This window comes from Miniopterus schreibersii (assembly GCF_964146895.1).
Source record: "Miniopterus schreibersii genome assembly, chromosome: 21".
NCBI classification, from domain to species: Eukaryota; Metazoa; Chordata; class Mammalia; order Chiroptera; family Miniopteridae; genus Miniopterus; species Miniopterus schreibersii.
In genome coordinates this window covers 1,632,234-1,656,457 of record NC_138123.1, presented here as the reverse complement: position 1 = coordinate 1,656,457, position 24,224 = coordinate 1,632,234, and the positions used below count along the sequence as shown (strand labels likewise).

At 56.0% G+C, this 24,224-nt stretch overlaps 1 protein-coding gene across 15 annotated transcripts; it reads left to right on the top strand.

Annotated features, from left to right (window-relative positions):
- Positions 1–23,146, top strand: LHX9 (LIM homeobox 9). 15 transcript variants are annotated; one of them, XM_081123822.1, is made up of 8 exons: positions 1–508; positions 2,460–2,563; positions 2,776–2,852; positions 7,496–7,614; positions 9,411–9,613; positions 10,578–10,933; positions 17,157–17,359; positions 18,669–21,318. In XM_081123822.1, exons 3-8 carry the CDS (start codon positions 2,825–2,827, stop codon positions 18,933–18,935), a joined length of 1,176 nt encoding a protein of 391 aa, XP_080979948.1. In that variant the 5' UTR covers positions 1–508; positions 2,460–2,563; positions 2,776–2,824; the 3' UTR covers positions 18,936–21,318. The 15 variants fall into 15 exon arrangements, with proteins under 15 accessions (XP_080979948.1, XP_080979942.1, XP_080979940.1 ...); XM_081123816.1 differs by having other exon boundaries at positions 304–508; positions 2,781–2,852; XM_081123814.1 differs by lacking the exon at positions 1–508 and adding an exon at positions 1,474–1,750 and having other exon boundaries at positions 2,781–2,852.
- Positions 23,147–24,224: the final 1,078 nt, after the last annotated feature.

Here is a 24,224-nt window from a genome sequence, read left to right as displayed (position 1 = left end):
GGCTGCCCTCCGCAGGCCTCCCAGCAGGTGGATGACAGGCACCCCCTCCCCTAGAAGCCACACTGGCCGCCTCTATTTTGGGAGCCAGGAAAGGAAGGACTTTCTTTTAAATCCCCACTCCCCCACCGCCCCGCAGTGAAACTTTGGGCTCCAAACCCGGTGCGTCTGGAACACAAGGGGCCTGGAGAAGGGCAGATGCCCCATGGGCCCGGGCGGTCTTTGTTCCACCTCAGTGTCCCTGATCCTAAGGCGCTCCGAGGTCTGTCCAGCACACACGGTTCCAGGGCAGCCAGGCTAGGGCAGGGGCTCCCGCCAGGCTGGCAGCATTTCCCACGCGCTCCTGTGAGCCCTTGGAGACCTCCCGCCCCTGCCTAGCCCAGAGCTCCCCCTCCATCCCCACTCCATGCCAGCACCTGCCACGCCATCTTCTGTGGGGCCTGGACGCCTGCCCGCGTGGGGGACCTAAAACTGGGCGCAATTTTTTTCACTTCCCCGCAACAATTAAAAGGTACTTCTACCCAAAACCCTCTGCTGGGGGGGGGGGGGAGGCGTGTTTCAGTGTGGGGGGGTGAGTAGGGGCGGTCAGCACCCCAACTCCTCCGTGGATCGCCTGATTTCTAGAAAAGGCTGTGGGAGAACCCGCGGCTGTCTTAGTTAGGGGTGGGGTGGTCCCTGGGGTGCCCTCTGGATGCCCTGCTCCTGCGGGAGCGCAGACCCCTAGTCCCACTAAGGGTTTCAAGGGTTAGGGCTCAAGACCCCAAAACTGCCAGACTCCCGGAGCACCCTTCCGAGACTCGGGGTGTCAGCCCGGAATCCTGGCTCCAGGGGCACCGGGAGGTTCCGGCCCCTCAGCCTGTCACCCGCGATGTGTGTTCCCACGTGCGCGCGGCGTGCGGCTCAGGGCGCGCGCCTCTGCGCCGGCGTCCGTGCGTGTTCGCGCAGAATGCCTGGATTTACCAAATCCCTAAAATGGTGCGTCTCCCAAAAGTGGATAAGAAGTGCTGCTTTGGGCAGGGACGAGCGAGAGCAGCTAAGCGCTTTCGAGTGGGTGGGTGCGTCCATCCCTCCCATCCGTCCACCCGATGGCCTCTCCAGGCAGCGCAGAAACTGAGCAGCCGGGCTGTTCCCTCCCTGGACGCGAGGCGGAGAGACATGGGGGGGGGGGGGGGAGGCTTCCCGAGAAGAGAAAGAGCTCAAGAGGCCGGGGTGGGAAGGGAAAGTCGGGGTGAGGGGGCCTTGGAAGGTGAACTAGGGGAGGGAGAAGCGCTCCGGCCGGGTGCCTCGAGCTACGCTGGGGATTGGAGACGGGAAGAGTGCGCCTGAAGGCTCGGCTTCGGGGCTCCTGCGGGGTCCCCTCCCGCCCCTAAACCGTGTTGCTGAGCCGCTCAGCCCCACGTGGCCCGCATCCCACGCTGTTTTCGCGCGCGGCTCGCAGGCGCCCCCAGTCCACGGCTCCCTGGAGGAGCGGCTGTGGGGACACCGGGAGGGGCGGGAAGGGCGTGTGGCATCGTCACGGGGCCCGCGTCCAGGAGTGGCCAATCTCGCCGCGCGCACCCCCTGCCCCGGCGGCGCGGGGGCCTCCCGGCCACCCCTCGCCCCACATCTCCCGCCGCGCGGGGCGCTCCGGGTTGCGGAGTGAGTTCAATCGTCAGCCAGAGGCCCAGCTTCCCGGCGTTCCGACTGCTTCCCTGCGGCCCGACTGCGCGCGGGGCTGCTGGGGCGACGCGGCCCCTTGGGGACCTGAGATCAGGTAACAGGAGCCCGCCGGTCCTGGGTCTGTAAGTCTGTCTGCGCCGCCCCCCCCCCCACGCCCCGCCGCGCCCAAGGCTCGTCTCCCAGAGTTTGAGTCGGCTGCACCCATCCCCACCTCCCGGCCAGGGCGCGCTGGAGAGAGACTCCGGTCCTCGAGCTGACCCGCCGACTACGCCCCCCTAGAGCCCAGAGCGCACCCCCAAGTGCTGGGTCCCCGCGCCCCGCCCGGAGCGCCGAGAGCGGGGAAGGGCCCGAGGGGCGGGGGCTGGCGGTGAGCGATCGAGGGCTCGGCCCAGCTCCGCGCTCCGGCCACCGCCCCTCGCCGGCCGCGCCGCCCGCCGGGCGCATCTGCTGGGCGGAGGCTCGCTGAAGGCCGAGGCCGGCCGGGGACGCGAGCCCAGGGCGCGCCGCCCGACTCCGGCCCCCCGCGGCGCCCAAGCCTCAAGATGCTGGGGTTTTATGAGGTTCCGCAGCGGCGAGCCCCCCATTAACACCTCCCGGGATCGCCGAGAGGCTGGAAGGGCGGGACGCAGCCTCGGAGCGCGGCTCCCGGCGCCCGCCCGGGGGGCTCTCTGCCCACCCCCCTTCCTCCCCCGCCCGAGCTGGACGCATAAACAGAAAATAAAAGACAGGTGGAGGAGCTGCGGCCGGAGGTGAGGCGAGGGGGGGGGGTTCCCATCCAACGGTTTATTTATTTGGATTAACAGAGGGACGCTCGGCGAGACCTGGGGACCGGCCAGCACCTCCAGCCGCCGCCTCCCGCCCTCCCTCGCCGAGGACCGGGTGCTCGGGAGAACGTCTGGACCCCAAGGTGAGACCCGGTGGGGGTGCAGTTTCCTTCCCTGGGCTTGCGCGGAGGGCCGGACGCACGGTGGGGTTCGGGCATCTCCCATCTCTACGCCAGACCGCTGGGCACCTGAGGTCCCCCTGGGCAGAGGTTCAAACGACCTCGGGTGGGAGGAGGCGCCCCCCGCGCGCCCCACCCAGCGCAGCGCCCCGCTGACGCCCGGCTCTTCCCGGCAGGGCAGCCTCCGTCCCTCCATCCCGGCCGATCCGCGCCTTTGGCTCCAGGATGCTGAACGGCGCTGCTCTGGAGGCAGGTGAGCGACGTGCCAGGGTCCTGCTCGCTTCCAATGTCCTTTTCGACGGGCCGGCGTGCACACCGTGTGTGTGAGTGTGCATGTGGGCAGGCGCGTGTGCGCGCTTTCTCTGGGTGGCGGGGAGAGGGGTGTGTGTTTGTCTTAGAGATTACCCGGCGCTGCGCACGCTCTAAAACACAGCCTCGGCCGGAGTCTCCCCGCTTCGGCCTTTCTCCGGAACGCCCGACTCTCCGCGGGATGGAGGTGCGCGCGGAGGTCTCGGCGCGCAGCGCACAGGGTGGCGCGAGGGCTGCGTCTGGGTCGTCCGGGAAAGGGGTGGGGGGACGGGAGGAAGGCTCTCCCCCGGAGCAGGGCCTCCGTGGAAGCCGGCTTCCCCCGCATCACTTTTGTCCACTGCGTCCCCGCGCAGCCGGGCCGCCCCGTTATTCCCGGAGCGGCCGGAGGTGTCAGGTACAGGGGCGCAGATGTCAGAAGCGCTGTCCTGGACTTGGCGGCCGCGCCCTTGCAGCAGAACCCGGGGCCCTAGAGGGAAGTGGTGTGAAGGGAGCAGGTGGCCGGCGGGGCTTTGCGGCCCAGGAGAGGGTGTGTGGACAGGGGCGCACGGAGCTAGTGGCCCGGACTCCCCTCCCCACAGCCGAGCCCCCGGCCTACTCCCATCCGGTCCTGAGAGAGTCCCTCCTCGTGGGACTGGCAGAGGCGCGCCAGTCTGGACGTGCCACCCTCCCTGGTGGGGAAGGTTGGGCACAGAGAGATCCTTCTGTCCACCGACTGGAGAAAGGCCGGACGACCCCCCCCCCACCCCCAGCCCCCGTCACCCGCCCCCCACCCGCCCAACGCAGCCCGGAGCTCAGGGCTGGGTGGTGCCGCGCTCCGAGCGCCGCCCCCACCCCCAGGAAGACGCTGAGTCCTTGAGCCCTGGGGCGCTCTCGACAGTGCCCAAAGCCGGACACTGAACCTTACAGACCAAGGGGGCTTCTCGACCAGCTTAATAGGGTCAGGAGGAAAGGTGACCTCTGCCCTTTAAGGGCAAACCCGTAGGCCCAGGATCTTGGCCTCCAAAACTCAGGTCTCAGGAGACCCTGAGCCGCGTACGCTCTCCAGAGATGCAGGTCGCTGCGCCTGGGTAAAGCCACGCGTCCCCTCGCCTTCCCTGTGGGGGGCTCCGGCCGAGTCTGGGACAAGGTTGCCGCCGTCGTCCTGGCGGAGAATCGAGGGCCTTGAACCCACAGTCCGGCTCCTGGGCCCCGGCGGAGTCAGTCCCGCCGCGCGCACGGCAGCCGGGTGCGTGGCGGGTGGAGCGGAACGAAGGGCGGGTTGCGTGTGCCCAGCAGCGCGGAGCGCAGCGCTCGGCCAGGGGTCGGCCCCTTTGCTCTGAATGGAGTTTGGGGTTCCGAGAGGGGACTCGAGCTCATCTTCTGGGCCGCGGGCGAGGCAGACGACTTTTAGGGCGCACTCGGGGCCATTGCGTGAAAGGCGAGAGAACGCAGCGCCACGAAGACTAGCGTGCGGGGCGGCGGGAGGAGCCCCCTCGGGGAAGGTCCCGGGGCTCCCAGACGGAAGGTCAGGACGGCCCGGGCCGCGCAACGGTGCTCGAGGCGTCCTCTAAACCGGGGGCGCGAGGAGGAATCGGGGCGCAATGTCCGCAGACCTAGCCAGGGCCTCCCAGGGTCCCGCAGCCCCTGCCCCACCCCTCGCCCTGGGCGCACTTCCCGCGCCGGCTGGGGGGGCCCGGGCCGCCCGCTGCCTTACGGGAAGTAGCAACCCCCACGGGGGGCAGGAAATTATGACCGACTTTTACGAGGAGAAGCTGGCGTGGCTGGGATCAAGCCGGAGACTGTGCAGGAGGCGCCCTGCCCTGCCCAGACCCCGACAGAGGATTTCCAAATAGGTGTGGAACCAGGAATCCGTGAAGGAGTCTTTTTTTTCCCTCCCCCCCTCTGGAGTTGTTTGTTAAACTTGCCCTTCCCGGGCTCCCCAGGCTTTCATCTCCTGCTCGAGGAGAGCGGTGTTCTTGGGGATCTTGGTTATGTTTGCTGAGCAGAACCCCAAATCCAAGAACAGCCCAACCGAATTCCAAACCCCCATTTGGCCCAGGCCAGGGCAAGAGTTCAGCCCAGACACGGGAGAAAGCGGGCCCTGGATTGAGCTCCCACACTGACTGTCCTTGGAGCCCCGGGTGAAGGGACCGATGCTCTTCTCCAAGACCCTTCCACTTTCCTCTCTTTGGCCTGAGTCCATCTGGCCGCTGACTTGTGGGAGGTGGTGGCCCCTCTGGGAGGGGACCTGCTGTCCCTGAAAGGGGGGCTGCCCTGGCCCCTCCTCGGGGCCCTTGGCGGGTGCAGGGGGCTTTGCAAAGTGCATTGATTTCTGTCCAAAGGGGTTAATTACATTACTTACAGCAGGTAGCAGCCCTGCTGTCCCTTAGCTGCCAGGGTGAGTGAGGGGGGCCGTCTCCAGCCTGGTCCCCTTAATTGGCTTCATTTTTGTGTGAAATTGTGTTTTATAAGCTGCATTCTGGCACCCCCAGGACCTCAACAGCATCCAGTCTGCATGTGACATGATTTCTGACCCTGAGAAAAGACCGAGGGGGAGCGTGGGGTCTTGGGTGTCATGGTCGAGGTGACTCCAGTGTGATGGTTTACTATGGGAAATCAGGCTCTGTCGGCACCAAAGTTTCCCTCCTTCCTTCCTTCCTTCCTTCCTTCCTTCCTTCCTTCCTTCCTTCCTTCCTTCCTTCCCCCCCCCCTCCCTCCCTCCCTCCCTCCCTCCCCTCCCTCTGTGTCCCCCCAATTTCCTAGATTTGGCCACAGTTCCTTGCTGTTCCCGCAGAGGGAAGCGAGTCTGCCATCAGGGGACTCCCCGAGGTGCCCAGGATGTGTGAGGGCACAGCCCTTTGCTCCCAGGATGGCTGTGGGGACCAGTGGGACGCAGGCAGGCGAGAGGGAGGTGGGGGACAGGGAGCCCCCCCCCCGCTCCCTCCTCTCTGGGTCAGGCTGGGCTGGTTCCCGCTGCGGCTCCAGTTTCCAGCCGCCAGGGGACTTCTGCTGGTTTGGATGAACTGACAGTCTCCCAGGACCGTGGACACTTTTTAATAGGGCCGAGGAGGGGCCCCCACTACCCGGACCAGAGGGAGACAGAACAGTGGGGCCCCTTGTGGGGAGCAGGCCTGGACCCCCGGTCAGCTCTCACCTCCCCCTCCTCCACAGCGAGGACCCCCCTTCACACCCTCCTAAATGTCCAGGTGTCTGGTTTCCCAGGTCCCCTGTCCGGCCAGGGCAGCCGGGAGGGCGAGCAGCAGGGCCTGCGCCCAGCTCAGGGGGGTCCCGAGTGGCTGTCCACATTGACAAGTTCCAAAGGGGACACTATAGAGTCCCCAGCCGTAGTCCCTCAGACCCGAGCTGGGTAAGAGATGGGACGCCAGCCACTCCGTGGACGCGGCCAGTCGCACACTCCTGCCCTCAGATCGGCTCCCATCTTCCACGCTCATTTGTCCCAGAAAATCTTTCTGCCAAAAGTAAATTCTAGAAACATAGCCTCTCCTATCCCACTTCTCACTTGGGGGGTGAGGGGGCAGCCCCTCCAGCCCCCGGTAGCTGTAGGGTCCCCTCTGGGAGGTAAGGCGACCTGCTTAAAAAGGGTGAGAGGAGGAAGGGGGCGCAGAGGACAGGGTTAGCTCTCCAATGTTTTACTTCTTTGGGGACCAGAAAGCTGAGGACCAGAAAGTCCACGGGAGGGAACCCAAAGTTTGGAGCCCGTGTTCTGTTTGCGCTGAGCCGAGGTCTGATCCCGAACTTGGACCGCGGAGGCCGGCTCTGCGCCCTGCGCCCTGCGCCCTGCGCCCTGCGCCCGGGCAGGGGCCATGAGGGCTCCTTAAAAGCGCGATTGCCGGGAACTCTTGGGAGGGGGTGTGTGTGGGGGGGTGAGGGCGCGCGCGCGCGCTGGGGAGGTAACTGCCCCCTCCCACGGCCTCCCCCAGGCCCCCCTCGGTCGTGTTTGTCCCCGCTCGCCCATCACCAGGGGGTTGAGAGGAGTATGACAGGTCTTTGTTGTCTGAATAAAAATCCGTGGCAGCTCCGGGGAGAGAACTCCTCCTACTAAATTATCAGAAATGGGCTGGCTTTAGTCTCTTAACAAATTGGACACCGTCAGGCGGGCGCAGTCCCCAACCCGACCCACCGGCACCGGGCGCGCGCGGGCAGCCAGGGCCCGCTGAACGGAGCGCTTCTTTCCCTCGGCTCAAAACTGTTTTCTTTCCGCACCAGACTTTGTTTTCCTCGCTCGCAGTTGTTTCTCATCAGTAACTCGATCTCTCGGAGCCGTAAGAATCGCCTCCGCCTCCCTCCCCTCCGCCCGAGTGTGTTTGTTTTCAGCACATCTTCGAGGGGGGGGCCGCCGCGGCTTTTCCTTTCCTCTCCCCCCACCCCCGCTTTCCTCACCGAGCAGCCCCCTTTCCGCTCCGTCCGCCTCTTCCGTCCCTCCGTCCCTCCTGCCCTGGGTCCCCGAGCGGCTCTGCGCTCCTGCGCCCGCAGCCTCCGCGGTCCCCGCCGCGCCTTCCCTCGGATGAGCGGAGAGCCCCGGGCGCGCGTATATGGAAATAGTGGGGTGCCGAGCAGAAGACAACGCGTGTCCCTTCCGCCCCCCAGCCATGCTCTTCCACGGGATCTCCGGAGGCCACATCCAAGGCATCATGGAGGAGATGGAGCGCAGATCCAAGACCGAGGCCCGCCTGGCCAAAGGCGCGCAGCTCAACGGCCGCGACGCGGTAAGGAGGCCCCGCGCCCTGCGCGCTCCGGAGCCCGGTGCCCGCGGCCCGGGAAGCGCGGCGGGTCGTGCGGAGACCGCCCCGGCTGGCGGGTGGGCTTTCTGCGGTCAGCCTGTCGGGGGGCTCGGCGCCCGCCTCTCTCCGCCTTGAGATGCTTCTACCGCGCGCCCGCCGCCCTCGGCCGGCCGCCGCTGTCCCCGGGAGCGCAGGGGCTCCGGGCGCGAGAGGATGGGCACGTCCCGGGCTGCAGACCGCAGGCTCGGGTGCCCGCTGGCCCCGGGCGCCTCCCCGGACAGGGCCGTGGCCGGTGGGCTGACCGCGCGCGCGGCCCACGCGCCAGGGCCACGCGGAGCCGGGGAGCCCTGGTCTCGGGTCTGCGGACGGGACCTTTGGGGCGCGTTAGAGATGACTGGGCCGCCTCTGCTTCCCTGGACACTCGGAGCCCCGCACCCTCAAACCCAGCGATTTTTGGGGTCTCTGGCGGCTCAAGCGAGTCAGGGCTGCGCTGGGCTCCCCGGCCAGACGCTTGGGGTGTTCAGGGAAACCTAATAAAAAGCCGGGGGGAGCGGGCCCTTAGCCCCAGCGAGAACCTGCTAACCTGAAACGGGGGGATCCAGCGTCAGGGTCACTACCATTCATAACACCAGCAGGCTCCTCTGCTCCCTAAAGAAAACCGGTTAAATAATCTCTGAGCTGCCCCTTCCCGTTTAGGAACCGGAGGGGAGAAAACTACCAAAGTCAGGGAATGACCACTGGCCGGCCCAGCTGCTAGGTCCTCAGGCACCGAACCGCTGAGCGCTGTAGCTCAGAGGGGCCCTGGGCCGGGCAGCCTCTTTGGGGTCCACCGAGGAGCCGAGTGGGTGGGTGTTTCTACGTGGAAAACACGAACTCAGCACCCGCCCCTGGTCCGAGTGGAAGGCGAAACTTCGCTTTTCCAGGCCCGCTCAGGTTTCGCGGAAAAGCCCCACCCGCTTCTGCTGGTCTTGAAGGATATGCCCAGAGGTTAGCCTTTGCTCCCCAATGTTAACGGTCACCCTGTTTCAAAACCAAAAGCAGCCCCGCGAATTTCCCTGAGCTGGGTTCATCCAGCTGCCGATTCCCCGGCCTTAGCAGGGACGCAGGCGGAAAGCTGGCTTTGGGCACTAAACGGATTGATTCTCAGGACAAAAGGTCTCCGGTCCCCGGGTCCGTGTGTGCCAGGCGGACTGTGCAGAGGGGACCAGGCCCAGGGCCCTCCCCGGGAACAGGCACTTTCCACCCTGACCAGGAACCGGACCCTGTCAGGGGAGCGAGTTCTGCCCAAAATACCTCCATCAGAACTGTGAGCTCAGGTATAAAAGCCTCTCCGCTCCGATTCATGCTTACAGGAATTTAGAGAAACAGAGTCGTAAGGGTCGTTTTAAAACAACCGGTGCTGACTCAGACCTCCTCTCCGCTCCCCACTAACAATTCCCGTGGCTTTATCTTGTGTGGGTTGAAAGCCACACGTTTAATCCTGTGATTGCTCGGGTTTGGAAACAGGCACCGAACTGTAACCCAGGCGCTTTTAGGCCTTTCAAATGAGCGAGGCTCGAGGTGCCCGGCCAGTCCCGGGAGGACGCCGGGGAGTTCAGGCGAGCAGCGCAGAAAGGGAGCGACCCGCAAAGGGACCTTAGCCAAGGCTCCCCGCGACGCCGGCCGGGCACGCGGCGGCCTCCGCCCTTGGCCTTGCGCCCCGAGCGCGCGGGGCTTGGGCCGCCCGGATCCCGCGTCCCGTGGCCCGCGCCCTGGTCAGCGCGCTCCTGCTTGCTTTGCAGGGCATGCCCCCGCTGAGCCCCGAGAAGCCCGCCCTGTGCGCCGGCTGCGGGGGCAAGATCTCCGACAGGTACTACCTGCTGGCCGTGGACAAGCAGTGGCACCTGAGGTGCCTGAAATGCTGTGAATGTAAACTGGCCCTGGAGTCCGAGCTCACCTGCTTCGCCAAGGACGGCAGCATTTACTGCAAGGAGGATTACTACAGGTACTCCTTGCCCTGTCCCCTGCGCCTCGGCACACCTGGCGACCCGGGAGCGCCCGCTCGGCTCCCCACCTTCGCCCCTTCGGGGAACGGTTATGGGTCCGAGACCAGGGAAGTCCGCTGCGGACGCCTTCGATCTGCAGCCCCCAGAGACGGACAGTGAGGGTGGGTGGGTGGCGACCCCGGGGTCTTCGGCGGCCTCGGGGACCCCCAGCGTGCGCCTCGCAGCCCGGGGAGGGAGCCGGGGAAATCCGGGAGAGGAAATGAAGGCGACGCCGTCCTTCGAGGCGAAGGCGGATTTTTTTCCGTTTGCTACGAAGTGGGCCAGGTCCGTGCCTCAGACCTGAACGGGCGGCCCCGACAGCGACCGCGGGGTGTTGCGTGTTGGCGAGGGGCGCGCGGGAGACCGTGTAAATGACCATGAAAAGGAGGGACTGCCTTGGCGAAAGCCAGGCCACTCGGTCCCCTGTTCCTTTCCCCGCCGGTGGGGACCCGCCGCCAGGCTCCAGACGGCCGGGCGGGCGCGTTTTTGGGGCTCGTCGCACGGACTGGGAAGCTAGGCGGTGGGCAGGGGGACCCCCGCTCGGCCAGCCCAGCCGGAGAGGCCGTTAGAAAAGAACCCGCTTTGCAATCGACGAAACGTTTTGACTCGCGTTGCAATTTAATATTCTTTCCATACGTTGTGAGTTAGCCAGAGCAGAGGTTTTTGTTATTATTTTCTAAAGACATCTCCATTTTACAGAGAAGAAAACCGGGGATCGGTTGCCCGATTCTTCTGATTTTAAAGTAAGGGTTCTCCGACCTGTTCATCAGAACAGGACAAATAGCAAATAGGATGAATGGCCCAGTGGGCCCCGTCCTCTCCGCCCGGAGCCCTCCCATCTCAGGCCAGGGCCACTGCCGACCAAGCCCCGGGTGTCCCGCGCGTGGGAGATGCCAGCGCCCTGACTCCACTGTTTCCTTCCAGAAGGTTCTCTGTGCAGAGATGTGCCCGCTGCCACCTTGGCATCTCCGCCTCCGAGATGGTCATGCGCGCGCGGGACTCCGTCTACCACCTGAGCTGCTTCACCTGCTCCACCTGCAACAAGACCCTGACCACGGGCGACCATTTCGGCATGAAGGACAGCCTGGTGTACTGTCGGGCCCACTTCGAGACGCTCTTGCAAGGGGAGTACCCGGCGCCGCTGAGCTACACCGAGCTGGCGGCCAAGGGCGGCGGCCTGGCCCTGCCTTATTTCAACGGCACCGGCACCGTGCAGAAGGGGCGGCCCCGGAAGCGGAAGAGCCCGGCGCTGGGAGTGGACATCGTCAATTACAGCTCAGGTGGGTCCCCACGGCCACCCTTCGCCCCCAGACCCCGCGCCCTGGGAGAATCGGTAGGCTCTGTCCAGTCCAAGGTCTGGCTGCAAGAGGCCCTTCCCGCTGCTGGTTCCTCTCGCTCGGATGGACGGAAGGAGGGAGAGTGGGAGAGGAGGGGGCGTTGGAGAGGGAGAGGGAGAGGGAGGGGGGAGAGGAACCTTTATTGAGGTTGTGGCAAAAAACACACTCATAACCAGGGGGCTGCAGTGACTTCCCCCAGCAGGCGAAGTCCGCGAGCTCTGGTTGCCCATTAGTTAACGAGCCCATTAGTTTCTGGCTCCCACTCGGAGCCAAACAGCCCCAGGGCGATTACTGTGTGGAGGCCACATTATAGATCCCGGAGAGACGGTTTTTCTAAATACAGAGGGGGAAAAAAAAAATCTTCAGAGCCTAACCCCAGTCTGCCTGGAGGGGCAGAGGCTGTGGTCACCAGCCCAGAGTTAATCAGGGAAACAGTTGGCAAGAGTGTTGAAAAACCCAATCCCCGGTGTTGGTGAAAAGCCGCGGGCGGGGTGGGGATGGGTGTCTGCGGTTGAGCCGGGCTGGGCTGCCCCTTCTGTGAGTCAGGGTACTGGCCTTCCAGCCCATTCCCTTGTGATACGCCAGCCGGACAGACATCCAGGCCCCGGGAGGTGGACCGAGCTTGCAGCTCAGGCCCACTCAGGAGGCCTAGTGGTGCCAGAGGCTGCCCTTGGATCCTGTACCAACCTTCTCTTTTAATTACAAACAAAACGTAGGCCCGGGTCACAGAGCCTCTCTCTTTCCTGCTGTTCAGGGACACACCTCTCAGAATCAACCTCTCTCACTGACCCACCTCCTATTGTTGGTAGCCAGCCGCACCCTCCACCCCCAGGTGAGGTTGGTGACAGGCCGGAGGACCAGAGTCTTAACTCTGAGAAGGATGGGGGCTCTTCTTGTGAGTCCCGGCCCCTGGGAAGAGGGGTTCCAGACGACTTTGGGGGAACCTAAGGACTGGCCCTGTGGATGTGACTTCCCTGCCCAGAACCTCAGCCGAGGGAGACTCAGGCTAGGGGGGTCCACTCTATTGGAAGGGACCTTGGGGACCTCACTGTGGCAACCTGCTCTGTTCCCATGAGCACCCGGCTGCCGGCGGGAGCTTGGACACCCCAGGGCACAGGCAGATCCCGCTCGTGTTCTCTCGCAGTCCCCCGAGCGCCTGGTGGGGCACCTGATCTTAGTTCTGGCCCAGCAGTGTCAGGCCAGAGAAGTGGTTCGTTCAAGGTCACACAGCCAGAGTGAGCGAGTGGGGACGAGAGTCCTGCTCCGAGGAGCCCAGAGTTTTCAGGGCTCAACCCGCTGAGCACGGGGTTCCCCCCAGCCCCCTGCTCGACTCTCTCCGGGCTCTTCTCTGACTTAACCGAAGGGAACCCATCCATTTGGGCCGCGCGCCGCGTCCCAAGGAGAGTGTGGATGGGGAGCCCAGCGAGGTTGCAGTTGCCCCTGGGGTTTCACGCCAGGGTCACTGGGCGAAGGGAAAAGGGCCGCCCGGCTTGCCAAGGCCCCCCCTCCCCCACGGGTTTGTGTCGGGGCGGCCGGTGCCCCCGGTTTTGCAATCCCCGGCCGGAGGTTCGGGCCCTCGCTCCCTTCCCGCTGCGCTATGGCCAGGGCTCCGGTTCGGGGCCACTTTGCCCAGCGCGCTCACTTGGTCTCCTTAGATGCGTAGTTCCGGGGCAAGGCCGGCTGGGCAGTAACTGCTCTTTAATAGAAGATGACATCGGAATCCAGAGCCACTCACCGAGGCTCTAGTGCCCTAATTAGAGAGAGAGAGAGAGAGAGAGAGAGAGACCGAGACGGAGAGGGAGAGACAGGGAGAGGGGGAGAGGCATCACCCGCAGCCCTTTGGAGGGAGGGAATCCCTGAGCTCCCGGAAAGTCCAGAGGGGTGAAGCGTATTTCTTGCCAAGCGGAGGCGAGCCTGGCGTTCCGCTTGTTCGTTATAACCTAATTAGCTAAATCTGATTTTGCTTTGGATCTGACTTTATGTTAGAAATATCCGAGGAGCTCCAAGAACAGTGGAGTGTTTCTCCACTGCTCGGAGGAGAACCGGCGAGTACAAATTTATTTCTTTAAAAGAATGACGATTTCCTTCCATGTTGGTCTTTAGTTTGCAAACTGGTGCTGCTAGGAGGCTATTGGGAGAGCCGAGGCTTCCTTGCCGGTGAGGAGGAAGGAGTTGCTGAGGCCTCCCTGACCCCCAGGAGTCCGTACATCACTAGACCAGACGCCTCCTGACTCACCCGTCCCATCCTTCCCGGATTTTCCCCAGAGATACGAGCGAATAGTACATATTTCTTTAATATCAGGTGAAAATTATCAAGAGATGCCTGACTTAAAATCAACCCACCGATAAAACAATGTTTGTGAGCCTAATGTCTGTTTGTTGTAAAACTCACAAAAGAAATGGCTTCGGCCAATTAAAAAAAAACGTTAAAAGGCAGGACATAAAATGGCCCCGCGGTCTGAGCTCATTTTCTTTGGTTTTCCTCGGGCCTTCCGTTGCCCCCTCCGCTTCAACGCGAGCTAGTCTTGGGAAGGGTAACGTCGATACCAAACGAATATAATCTGTGCGTTGACCCATTTTCAAAAACATGTGCCCGAAATATGTTTATGACCCGAGGACTTCCAGGGAAGATGTGGAACTCGGCAAAGATCAGTCAGAGCTTGACATAGGGCAAGTGCCTTTTAGCGAGACCGTTCCCAATTTAGTTCTGTTTCTGTGCAAATAGAAAGATGTTTTAGAAAGAGAAACGGACAATGTATTTGGAATGCCAGATTGAAATAAAAAAAAACCCAGGGGTGAAACGATGTGGTCTAGGACAGGCAGCCCTTGTTTGGGTACTTTAGCGTTAACTGAGAGACGAAATTGTTGCCACCTCTGAAAAAAATCTCCTTTCTTTAGGTTCTTTCTTTGCTTCCCAGTTTCGGAAGCTCCTGGTAGCTGTTCGCTCAGCCGGGCACTGACCCCTAGTGGTCTCTCAGGGATCGGTTACGTCTCAGAGAGGTTCCTTCAAAACTCGCTCCAAGTCTCGGTGACCGTTTCCTAAGCGCCCGCAAAATGAAATGGTTCGATCTTCCCATGAACGGCCTGGCGCCGGACGCGTACTTGGAGGCGTACGGTTAAGACAGTTTTAAGAGAGTTATCATTTCATCTCATAAATCAGAGGGGGGAAACCCTGCGGCTTTAGAAGGGGACCCAGGGGACACACAATCACCGGCAAGTTTACATAATGCGTCTGTAGTTACAAGTAATTTAGGGCGACGGGGCGCGTTGCTCCGCAGGTGAACTAGATCGCTCTATTAAGCTGAGCAACGCAAGTGACAGCGCAGCTGCGGAGAATCACGTACGGTCCTATCTGTTCAGCGACGGACGTGCCGACCGTCCCCTTACACGCGGGATTGTATTCTGCGTGCAGACAAGACCTGCCGCTTTGTTCAATGCACTGAAACTCCCGGCCGATTAAAAACTCACCGATAATGGAAATAGAATGCATATTCGGGGGAGCAATTTTATCAAAACTTCCTATAATTATTCCCCCCCCCCCCAAACTTCATTTTAAAGGCTAATGAGCGTGCAGCTAGGTTAGGAATCAAACTCATTTCTAAGAAATAGGACTTTGGGGAGGGGGATGGCTGAGGGGATCGTTAAACCCAAGTTAAGTCTACTATCCCAAGCGTGATATTCCATTTAACGTGCTGTTCAGGAAAAGAGACGCGGTGTCTGTGCTGGGGAGGAGATCTTGCTGGAAGAAGCCTGCAGTGAGCAAGGTGTGCCTCTTTGGCCATTTCGCTGTGGGTACATTTATAATCTGGCTGTGAAATATAGCTCAGTTAACTGGAGATAAGCACGGCTTTATGGTGAGTCATAAGATGCTGTTTCATCCACTGGAGGGTATAAAAGTGCAATTCGGTTGGATATTTGAACTTGACATATCCCCACTGGGCTGAAATAGGGCAAAATTCAAAGTATCTTCTCTGTCTTCTCTCTGGGCGTACGTTACCCTTGTTGGTGGGGCTTAAAGGGCCTGTGCTCAACATTTGGATGTACGTATCTAAGATTGCATTTCAGGTTGACTTGGTTTTGCATTAATAGTCACAGATAGTTTTATTGACGATTAAACGTGCAAAGTCTTCATTGCAGGCTTGTTGAGCTCCTGGTGGTGGTGTGCTTGACTTGGGCGCCTCAAGGGTGAACTCACCTTTCAAAGGTCAGTGAATTCACCTGCTCTGGAGCCTCAAAGGTGAACTCACCTTTCAAAGGTCAATGAATTCACCTGCTCTGGAGCCTCAAAGGTGAACTCACCTTTCAAAGGTCAGTGAGCCAGGAGTGCCCTCCTATTTATGTTTCTTATGGAAATATAAACAAAGGAGACATTAGGTCAGGCCCAGTCTTGTTGCATCAGGAAGAATTTCTTGTTAAATGCATTTCGTGATGTGACTGACCCTTTGATGGGATTCTACTAAACTACTGTGTTTCTGTATGCAGGTGACCCAAAAAAATGTGTACACGACTAAACACTGATAGCTCAATTGATGTTTCTTTCTTTTCAGATGTAACCATTGGAATTAATATTTCTTCAAAGTATGTATACGTTTTTTTGGACACCCTATATATGCAGATTTACTGAAAATATTTTTTACAAAGTAATTCTAACCAGAGCATAGAAGGCAATAATATTTTACTGAGCAGAATGGAAGGGTTAATATTAAGAGATGCCTCACTTTCTTCAACATTCAAGTTTCTTCCCTCCCCTCAACCCCCAGTGACATATCAGGTTGATTTTATTTTTTTTTTAAAAAATATCTTTATTGATTTCAGAGAGAGGAAGGGAGAGGGAGAGAGAAACATCCACGATGAGAGAGTCGTCATTGATCGGCTGCCTCCTGCACGCCCCCGACTGGGGATCGAGCCTGTAACCTGGGTATGTGCCCTGACCTGGAATCGAACCTCAATCTCCTGGATCCTAGGCCGACACTCAACCGCTGAGCCACACCCGCCTGGGCGATTGGGTTGATTTTAAATATTCTATTAGAATGCACTAAAATTCGGGCTGATCAGAATATACATCAGACAAATATCTGAAATAAGGTTTACAGAAAAAACAGTTGCCATGCCCTTTAAGTTGCAAAGTTGGCCGAACCAGTAAATATTTAGCAAGATATTTGCGTTCTGTAATCATATTTACTGTGTGGAGCCAGTAGGTTATTGGAAATGATCTTTTAAATCCACGGCTTTATATCCCAGAGGTAATGGCTTTCAGGCTGGTTTCAGAGGCTGGGCTGTTTGGCCCTCAGGAGGGCTTTGCCAGGAGAGAGGAGATGCCACCCACTTGGTGCCAGGCCAGCCGGGGCACAGCTCAAGTCCCTCTCACACCATCCAGAGCAACGGGGGCCAAGATCTGAGTCTAGAAATGAGCGCCCTCCATGGCTGTGAGCTTTGCTGCCCGCAGGCATGGGCCCAGAGAAGACAGGTCTGGGCTCATTCCCTCCCAGAAATACCTCTTAAAACAACTCCAAGGAAAAAACTGTTCGCTGCCTGGCATAGCTCTGTATGTTAACCACTTATAGCAAGAAGGCGTCAAAAATAATATTCTTCTGATTACATAAGAGACCTACGCATTTTTATTGTGTAACTCCCCCCCCCCTTTCTCCGGGCACTTTCTAACTTTGCCCTGATGGAGATGGTTGTAGGAAGTTCAGAAAAGGCTGCAAGTGGAACAGGACTTAGCTGGTGAGCTCTCAGAAGCCCTCAGACTTGAGAGAGTTGAAAGGAGCGGCTTGCAGAGCCCTGGTGACAAAAAGATCGCTTCTGAGAGTGGGTCTCATGGCACAAATACAGACAAAACGTGGGGAGGGGTGGCTGCTGATGCACGTAAACACATTAGAAAACACATTCTTTTGGAGATTTCTCCCTCTTCCATACTTGCTGCTACTCCTCTCGCTTTCCTAGCAACCGCTGAGCAAGAGAGGAGACGCACGTGATATTTTCCTGGGACGGAAACTTCGGTTGCGCCCACCTTAACCGGCCACTCGGGCTGACTTTGGCGAGGGACCCCCTCCTGTGGCCTGGAGGGTAGCCAGCCCCGCCCAGTGCAGCTGCCGATCAGCAGCGCCCCCCGGCCCCTCGGGGGTCTCCACTGAGCCTGGCCCGCGGCCTGTCCCCCCTCCAGGTTGCAACGAGAACGAGGCGGACCACCTGGACCGCGACCAGCAGCCCTACCCGCCCTCCCAGAAGACCAAGCGCATGCGCACCTCCTTCAAGCACCACCAGCTGCGGACCATGAAGTCCTACTTCGCCATCAACCACAACCCCGACGCCAAGGACCTCAAGCAGCTCGCTCAGAAGACCGGCCTCACCAAGAGAGTCTTGCAGGTAAGAAGGTTCCGCCGGTCGCCGCGCACACGCCTCCCTCCCCCTCGCCAGGGAAAGGAGCTCTCTCCCCTGCTGGGGCCATGCCCACGATGCCCACGGCTCCTGGGCCGCTCAGGGGCTCACCTTGGTGATGCTCCCGGGAAGGGGCCCCAAGAGACAGCCAGGATCTTTTAAAAAAATGCAGCCACCCCCTCCCCAGAGACGGGGAGAGGGGTCCTCCGAGCCGGGGAGCGCAGCTGCCTCCCTGGTCTGCAGGCCTTCGGGGCGTTTTCTGCACCAGCTGTGCCTTTCGGGGGCTCCTTTCCCGTCGGGCGCCCTGCACAGTCCTGTGGGAGACCCGCCCGGCTGTCTTGGCAGCAAACTCTTGGCAGCTCACTCACCTGCTGTGACCTTCCAGGTTCAGGGCCACCCTTTTTTTTTTTTTCCCAACACCCCCAGTATGGAGAGGGTCTCAGCAACCAGCTGGAGCAGGTCTTTTCCCATTTGAAGCCACCCCATTTAGAAACCCAGCACTGGGGGGCTCAGGCCGGCTGGCTTGTCCAGTTGCTTCCCCGAACTCAGCCTGGTGAGACCGTCCCCCTAGTGCAAGGACAGGGGGCTGAGGGGGCTGCCCTGCGGCCCCCCTGCACTCCTCAGGGACAAAGGGCAGGCGTTTGAAATCCCACCGACCAGCGTTGGGCTGTGTGGGGTCTGGTGGCCCAGGGACGTATTTCCTGCGCCAAGAGTGCACCTACCATGGGTCAGACTCAGGAACGGCCTGAAATCTGTACGAATGATGCTCATTTCATAGGCGTGAGTAGAGAGACTTTCAGGGGCCCCCTCTTCTCATTCTCAAAAGACGGGGGTTGATGAATCAGGGTGTATTTTCCGGCCTTTCTCGCCGTGCCTTGGTCTCCATGGTGTCATGTGTCCTGGTTGGCTCCTGTTTATTGGGGGGGGGGATATGTGCAGCTGATAGAATACCTATAGTATTGCTTGAACGAGTCTGTTAAAAAAAGCAAACAAATAAATAAACAAAACCCCACATACAACCAAACAGCAAAAAAGGAAAGGCCCTTCTCTCCCACGAAAAATTCTATAATTATAATTATCTAATCCTGATTATATAGGGTGTCCCCCCACATGTACGCACACACTCTCAAGAAAGGCAGAGTTTCTGCCAACGCCTTTCGCTTCCCGCGCGGAGCTGGCCGGCTGCCGGCGCGAGTGTGCGCGTACATTGTTTTTGGAGACGCCCCGTATTTAGAAAAGAGGGACGTATGCACCCCACTAAGCATCGGTAAAGAGATCCATTGGGATTGGTTTGCAGGTTTGGTTCCAAAACGCACGAGCCAAATTCAGAAGGAACCTTTTGCGGCAGGAGACGGGGGGTATGGATAAAGCTGAAGGCCCGTCGCTCGCAGCCGCGCCCTCGGCGGACAGCGGCGCACGCTCCCCGCCCGGCGCGCCGACCACCCTCACAGACCTGACCAACCCCTCGGGGGCCGTGGTGGCCGCCGTGGCCGCCGTGGCCGCTAACGTGGACAGCCGCGAGCCCGCGAGCCCCTCGCAAACGACCTTAACGAACCTTTTCTAACATTGGTGGGGTGTTTTTTTTTTTTTTTATATACACAATGAATGCTTCCTCCTACTCTAATTATTATTATTTTATTATTTACAAGACACCCCCCTCCCCCTGTTTTTTGTTTTTTTTTGTGTGGTTTTTTGTTTTTGTTTTTGTTTTTTTTTTGTGTTTTTTTTTTTTTTTTTTTACCATCCCCTCCTAACCTGCAAGATATTTGGGAAATAAAAACAGCTTGGTGTGTAGCATCCGCAGCCACTTGGCGAATGGGTTTACAGTATGGTCTCCTTTACAAAGTGTGTTTTTTTTTTATTACTATTATTTTTTTTTGGTCTACAAAGTGCATTTGGATTTTTTTTATTATTATTATTTTTATTTTTTGGGGAAAAAATTAGAGATTTCAGTCGGTCAAGGGGAGTTTTTGACTCATCTAAGTGCCTCTTAAAATTGTATGTTACTTATTTCCGGAATCTCGAAAAGGGGGGGGAAGAGAGTGGTTTTTTGATGGGCAAATAATCATAGTCCCACTTAAATGATGAGGTTAGTAAAGGACCAGAGAGTCAAGTAAAGCTCGTTATTCAATCTTGCAACTGTATGTATGCGTATGGAATTTGGAAAATTCATATTTAAAAAATTTTTTAACTGAAAAAATGTTTTGGTGGTTCCCTTTTTTTTTTTTTTTTTTTTTTTTTTACAAATGAGAAATATGATTAAACAGACGCACTCACTGTAGCAGCTCCAACACGGAAGATTGACTATTTATGAGGTCAGCCGTCTGTCCCAGGACTGTCACCCTCCATTCTTAGGGATGGACGTCCCCGCGGAACCCGCATCGCTGGCTTCTCCGCATTTGAGCAATGCTTAACCCCCCGCGCAGCCACGAAACTCCAGATAGGATTTGAAATCCTACACGTTTAACCTTCAAAATGGTACTTGTAAAACCATTCTTTCTAAATTATTTTTTCCCCCCCCCAGGGAATGTGGAAGTAAGCAAAATGTAATTTTTTAAGAAGTTGAAAAAATCAGCATAATTTATTGATTGGCTTCCGCAGTACCATGATGTTGTGTCTGGCATTTTACATCAATAATGTTTTTTAAAAACCCACAAAACAACTTAGTGGACAAATACCAACAATGAGAATTCTTTTGGTTTGGGTTTGCCTTTTTAATTTTTTTTTTACTTTGGCACAGGTTGATTTATTTATCAGAAAAAAACCCTTTTCTGACATTAGAGATTCAAAGTCATTCGTCTTCACGTAGATAAACTCAGAGGCCTCGTGGATGCTGATCTGAATATATTTCCTAGTTTACAGTAGCATTTTTCTCCCCCTTTTAATTTAAGCTGAAATCGTAACGGTCTGGGCAGTGGTGAATGTTCATCCCTATGCTTCCGTTTGTAGTTAACTACCAATTAGAACGTGGATTTCCTAACAAAAATAAAATAAAGAAGTCAAGATCTATGTCTTGCTTTAGTGGATGGTTAAGAATAACTTTGCACATATTCTTTACTCTCCGGACCCCTAAGATCTCCGCTGGTGGTCAAAGTGGCTATTTAATCGATTTTCAAGGTGTCCTTCTGGCTGTATAGACGTGTGGTTGCGTATTAACGGTTCACTGCCCATATTAAAGTGCATTATTGTAACTTTTTGCTCAGGGTCTTTAGAAAATTAGCACAGAAAGTAGCTTATTTTTTAAAAAATAAAGAAATGATGATGGAAGAGAAGTTAACACTGTAACAGAAGAAAAGTGTGATCGACATTATATATTTAGCAAGTGTAGTTATCATCTTCTATGGAGCTCCAATCTCGACTTTTCATATTTCTCTTACATTTTGGGCATTTACCACTAACCAGACCAAACCTTGATAAGGCTGAGATCTTACTAATACACTTATACAGGTAAAATACTGATACTTATAAATTTTGTTCTTTGACAGAACAATATATGGTACTATATAGATCTACTTTATTAAGTAGACGGATTATAACTCAGTTCTCCTACGTGCCTTATGATCTAACTTGGAAGTAAGTTTGTGAAAAAATCAGGATATAATACGTGTTGTTTGTTAAATTAACTGTTTTAAGCCCTTTGACACCTCACTAGTTTTGTACTGTTTTACCTCTTATTTCTGAAACTCTTTTTATGGTGTATCCTGTTAGAGGGACGAACCTGTCATAGAAAGCGGTGTGCACTCTTTCAAATATAGTTGATAAATTCAATAATCTTATATATTGAGCTTCGTGATTATAGTACAGTAAGTGGTCTAGCAAAACTGTCCATGTTTCTTTGTTTATTGATAAATGCATTGTATAGAAACTATTTCCCCCTAAATATTTATGGACCAAACAATTGTGATTTATCCTATTAAATTTGTGTGAATAAACCATTTTGAATCTAAGGAGTTTTATTTCCCAGCAGTTTTATTTAAGGTTTAACTGGACCAGTGTGCTTCCAATTATCTATATGTAAAAGCTATTAAAAGGGTAATACAAAAAAATTTTTAAATATTCAAACATACAGATAGCTTTGAGATTTCCAAACTTCTGATTCATTTGAAATGTCCACACCATCGCCTAGGCTATGTAATTCAACCTAGAGTTGCCTTTAGGTCTATTTTCTTAGAATAAAAGTAATGCCCCATGGATTTGACTCAGCCCAAATTTTAGAATTTAAAAAAAAAAAAAAAGAGAGAGAGAGAACAGATAAAGTATTTGCATGAAAAGAAACCTTAAGTATGATTAAGATTTAATGTGAGGTCTCTTGAGCACCAGTGGATATTTGTAAACCTAAATAGAGATTGCAGACCCCTGCAAGCCGAGTTGCTCTGTAGTTAATAAATTGTCACTATGATTTTTTTCAGGGAGAACAAATCTTGGGGCATTACAGCCAAACATCCCGACGTTTGAAAATTCCCTAAAGTATTAAAAGAAGGGGAAAGTTTGATCGGATATCCACAGCAGTGAAGACAAAGACAATATTAGGTCATGATAACCACACAATCTTAAAATCCATTGAGCCAAAAAAGACACAAAAAAAAGAGCGAGCGAGAGAGACTTAAATGTCATTTACTGATCGTTGGCAACAACTCTGTTCTTTATGGCGTCTCACACAAACGGAGGCTTAACATTATGTGGCTTAAAACCAAACGAGATAAACCGTGTCTAGACAGAGCAACCGGGCCGCAATGTGCCCACCCCACATTCAAAGCAAAATTATTACTGGAAAAAAAAACGAAGCCCACACATTTATCAAGCACAGTAGTCGTTACGTCCCAAACCTTCATCTCACCTGCTTGCTAATGTGTATTATTGGTCCTCCCCGTTCGTGGCATCTTCCAGTTGTAAATTCAGAGCCAAGCCGCGGCCCCCCGGAGAGCATAGGGATCAGACCCCCGTGATTTTAGTATCATGTTTTCTTCCTTCCTTTCGCAACAGGACTCTGCATGCACCTCCGCGCCTGTCACTCCCAGTGTGCATCTCTGTGTGACGACTCCTCTTTGCTGTTCCTTGTATGATAAATAGCTTTCATGAATAAACATTTCGTTCGATGCAAGCATAGTTAACTTTATGTTAAAGACACACCGTTGAAGTTGATTTTGGACGCGGCCTTGAGGGCCAGCGCGATGCTTTTCCGGCTTGTTGGCCGTAGGAGGTTGGATTCCGGGATACAGTTGCTTCCTTGGTTTTGAACTTTTCACGACTTCTTATTGTATCCGTTGAAATGTATTACAAATAAAAATAAAAGTAATAAAAACAAGGAAAACCCTAATTACAACAAAAATAAACTTAGAATAAACGGCGTAAAAGTTATGCAACTTTTTTTAGATGATTAGGGGGAAAGTCACAGACCCTCTGTAAGTTTACACGTTCGCTATGCAATGAGCAAATTGACCCAAGGACACAAATATATCCTGAACTCTGCCAAGGCCCGCGCTTTGCCGGGTTCCAATGACCGATGACTTTACGAATAAAAGAGCAAGTGGAAAGAGAAACACGTCTTTAGGAACGAGGTGTTTTGTGTTTTTAATTGTTAAAGGGAATATTTCAAGAAAGGATTTTTTAACGATTCCTATTTAGCTGTGTATCCAAAGCAGATGTTACACGAGTTAGCATATAACTTGCCAGAAAGTTTTTCATGATGATGAATTTTTATTATATACAAATGAACCCTATGTAAATGATGTAACTTTTATGAATGACAGACATTAAATATTTCACTGACATGTACTCTCAGAACTTGGAATGTTTTCTTAAATGCTTTCACTTCCCGAATAGTCAAAAAATCCAAGAAGAAAAAAAATGAGAGAGCAAGTCACTGATAACAAAACAACAGCCACGGGAAACACGCCACGGCAAGCTGGCTGCTCCGAGTGACCCCGAAGCGTGCAGCTCTGCCGGTAACCCCAAAGTTTATGCCTCATTGGAAGTCCGGCCGTGGTGTTAGCAACTCAAATAGATTTTCCAGCATGTTCCCAGCCAGCGGGTTGGACTCCCCGGGCTTCCATCGCCGGTGGCAGTTCTGTTTAGAAATATTTTGGAACCTCGCTTGGTCCCACAGACCGTCGGGTATTTGTCTGGTGTGTGACATGCGGGAAGCGACCGAAGGGAAAGGACCTCCCCGAACATGGACACCTGAAAATCATACGAATTTGAAACGGGCACATTTTTAAAAAGCGAAAGGACCCAGCGCTCATCGTGTGCGTGTCAAGAGCGCAGAGCAGGTGGCAGAGCCCAAGGCCTGTCCCGTGACATCCAGGCGGCTGCCTGCTTCGGCCTTGTCCCCGGGGCAAGGCTGGGGGGCTCCTTGGTAGAAATCGGGGCGCCGCGTTTTCACAGCTCCTGCCTCCCGGAGGCCCGGCTTAGTCTAACTTCTGGCAAATTGATCTTGGGCAAAAAAATAAATCGCTTTGGTTTCGTAGCCACCTTCACACCAACGTACAGAGCGGGCGGGTTTTCTCGGACCCCAAACAGGCATAAAACTCCCCAATAAAGCGCCCAGAGCAAACGCTTCTAAGACCGCGGTGGTTCTTGGTCACCCAGGGAAAGGTGGCTTTCCATGACAACACCCTGGGGAACCTTCGCCATAGCCTCTCCTTGGGGTCCCAGCCGTCCCCAAGCCACATGGAAGTGCCATCTCGCTCCCGGTCCCGGTGGCTGGCGGGGTGCCCCGTGGGAGGTGTCAGAGGGGGACACCCTGGGATGGAAACGAGCGGTCGGGCATCCTGGGCTCTGAAGGAAACGCCTGTGGGTGATCCCGCTGTTATGAAAGATTCATATAAACACCTCACTGTGTGCGGAGTTTGCT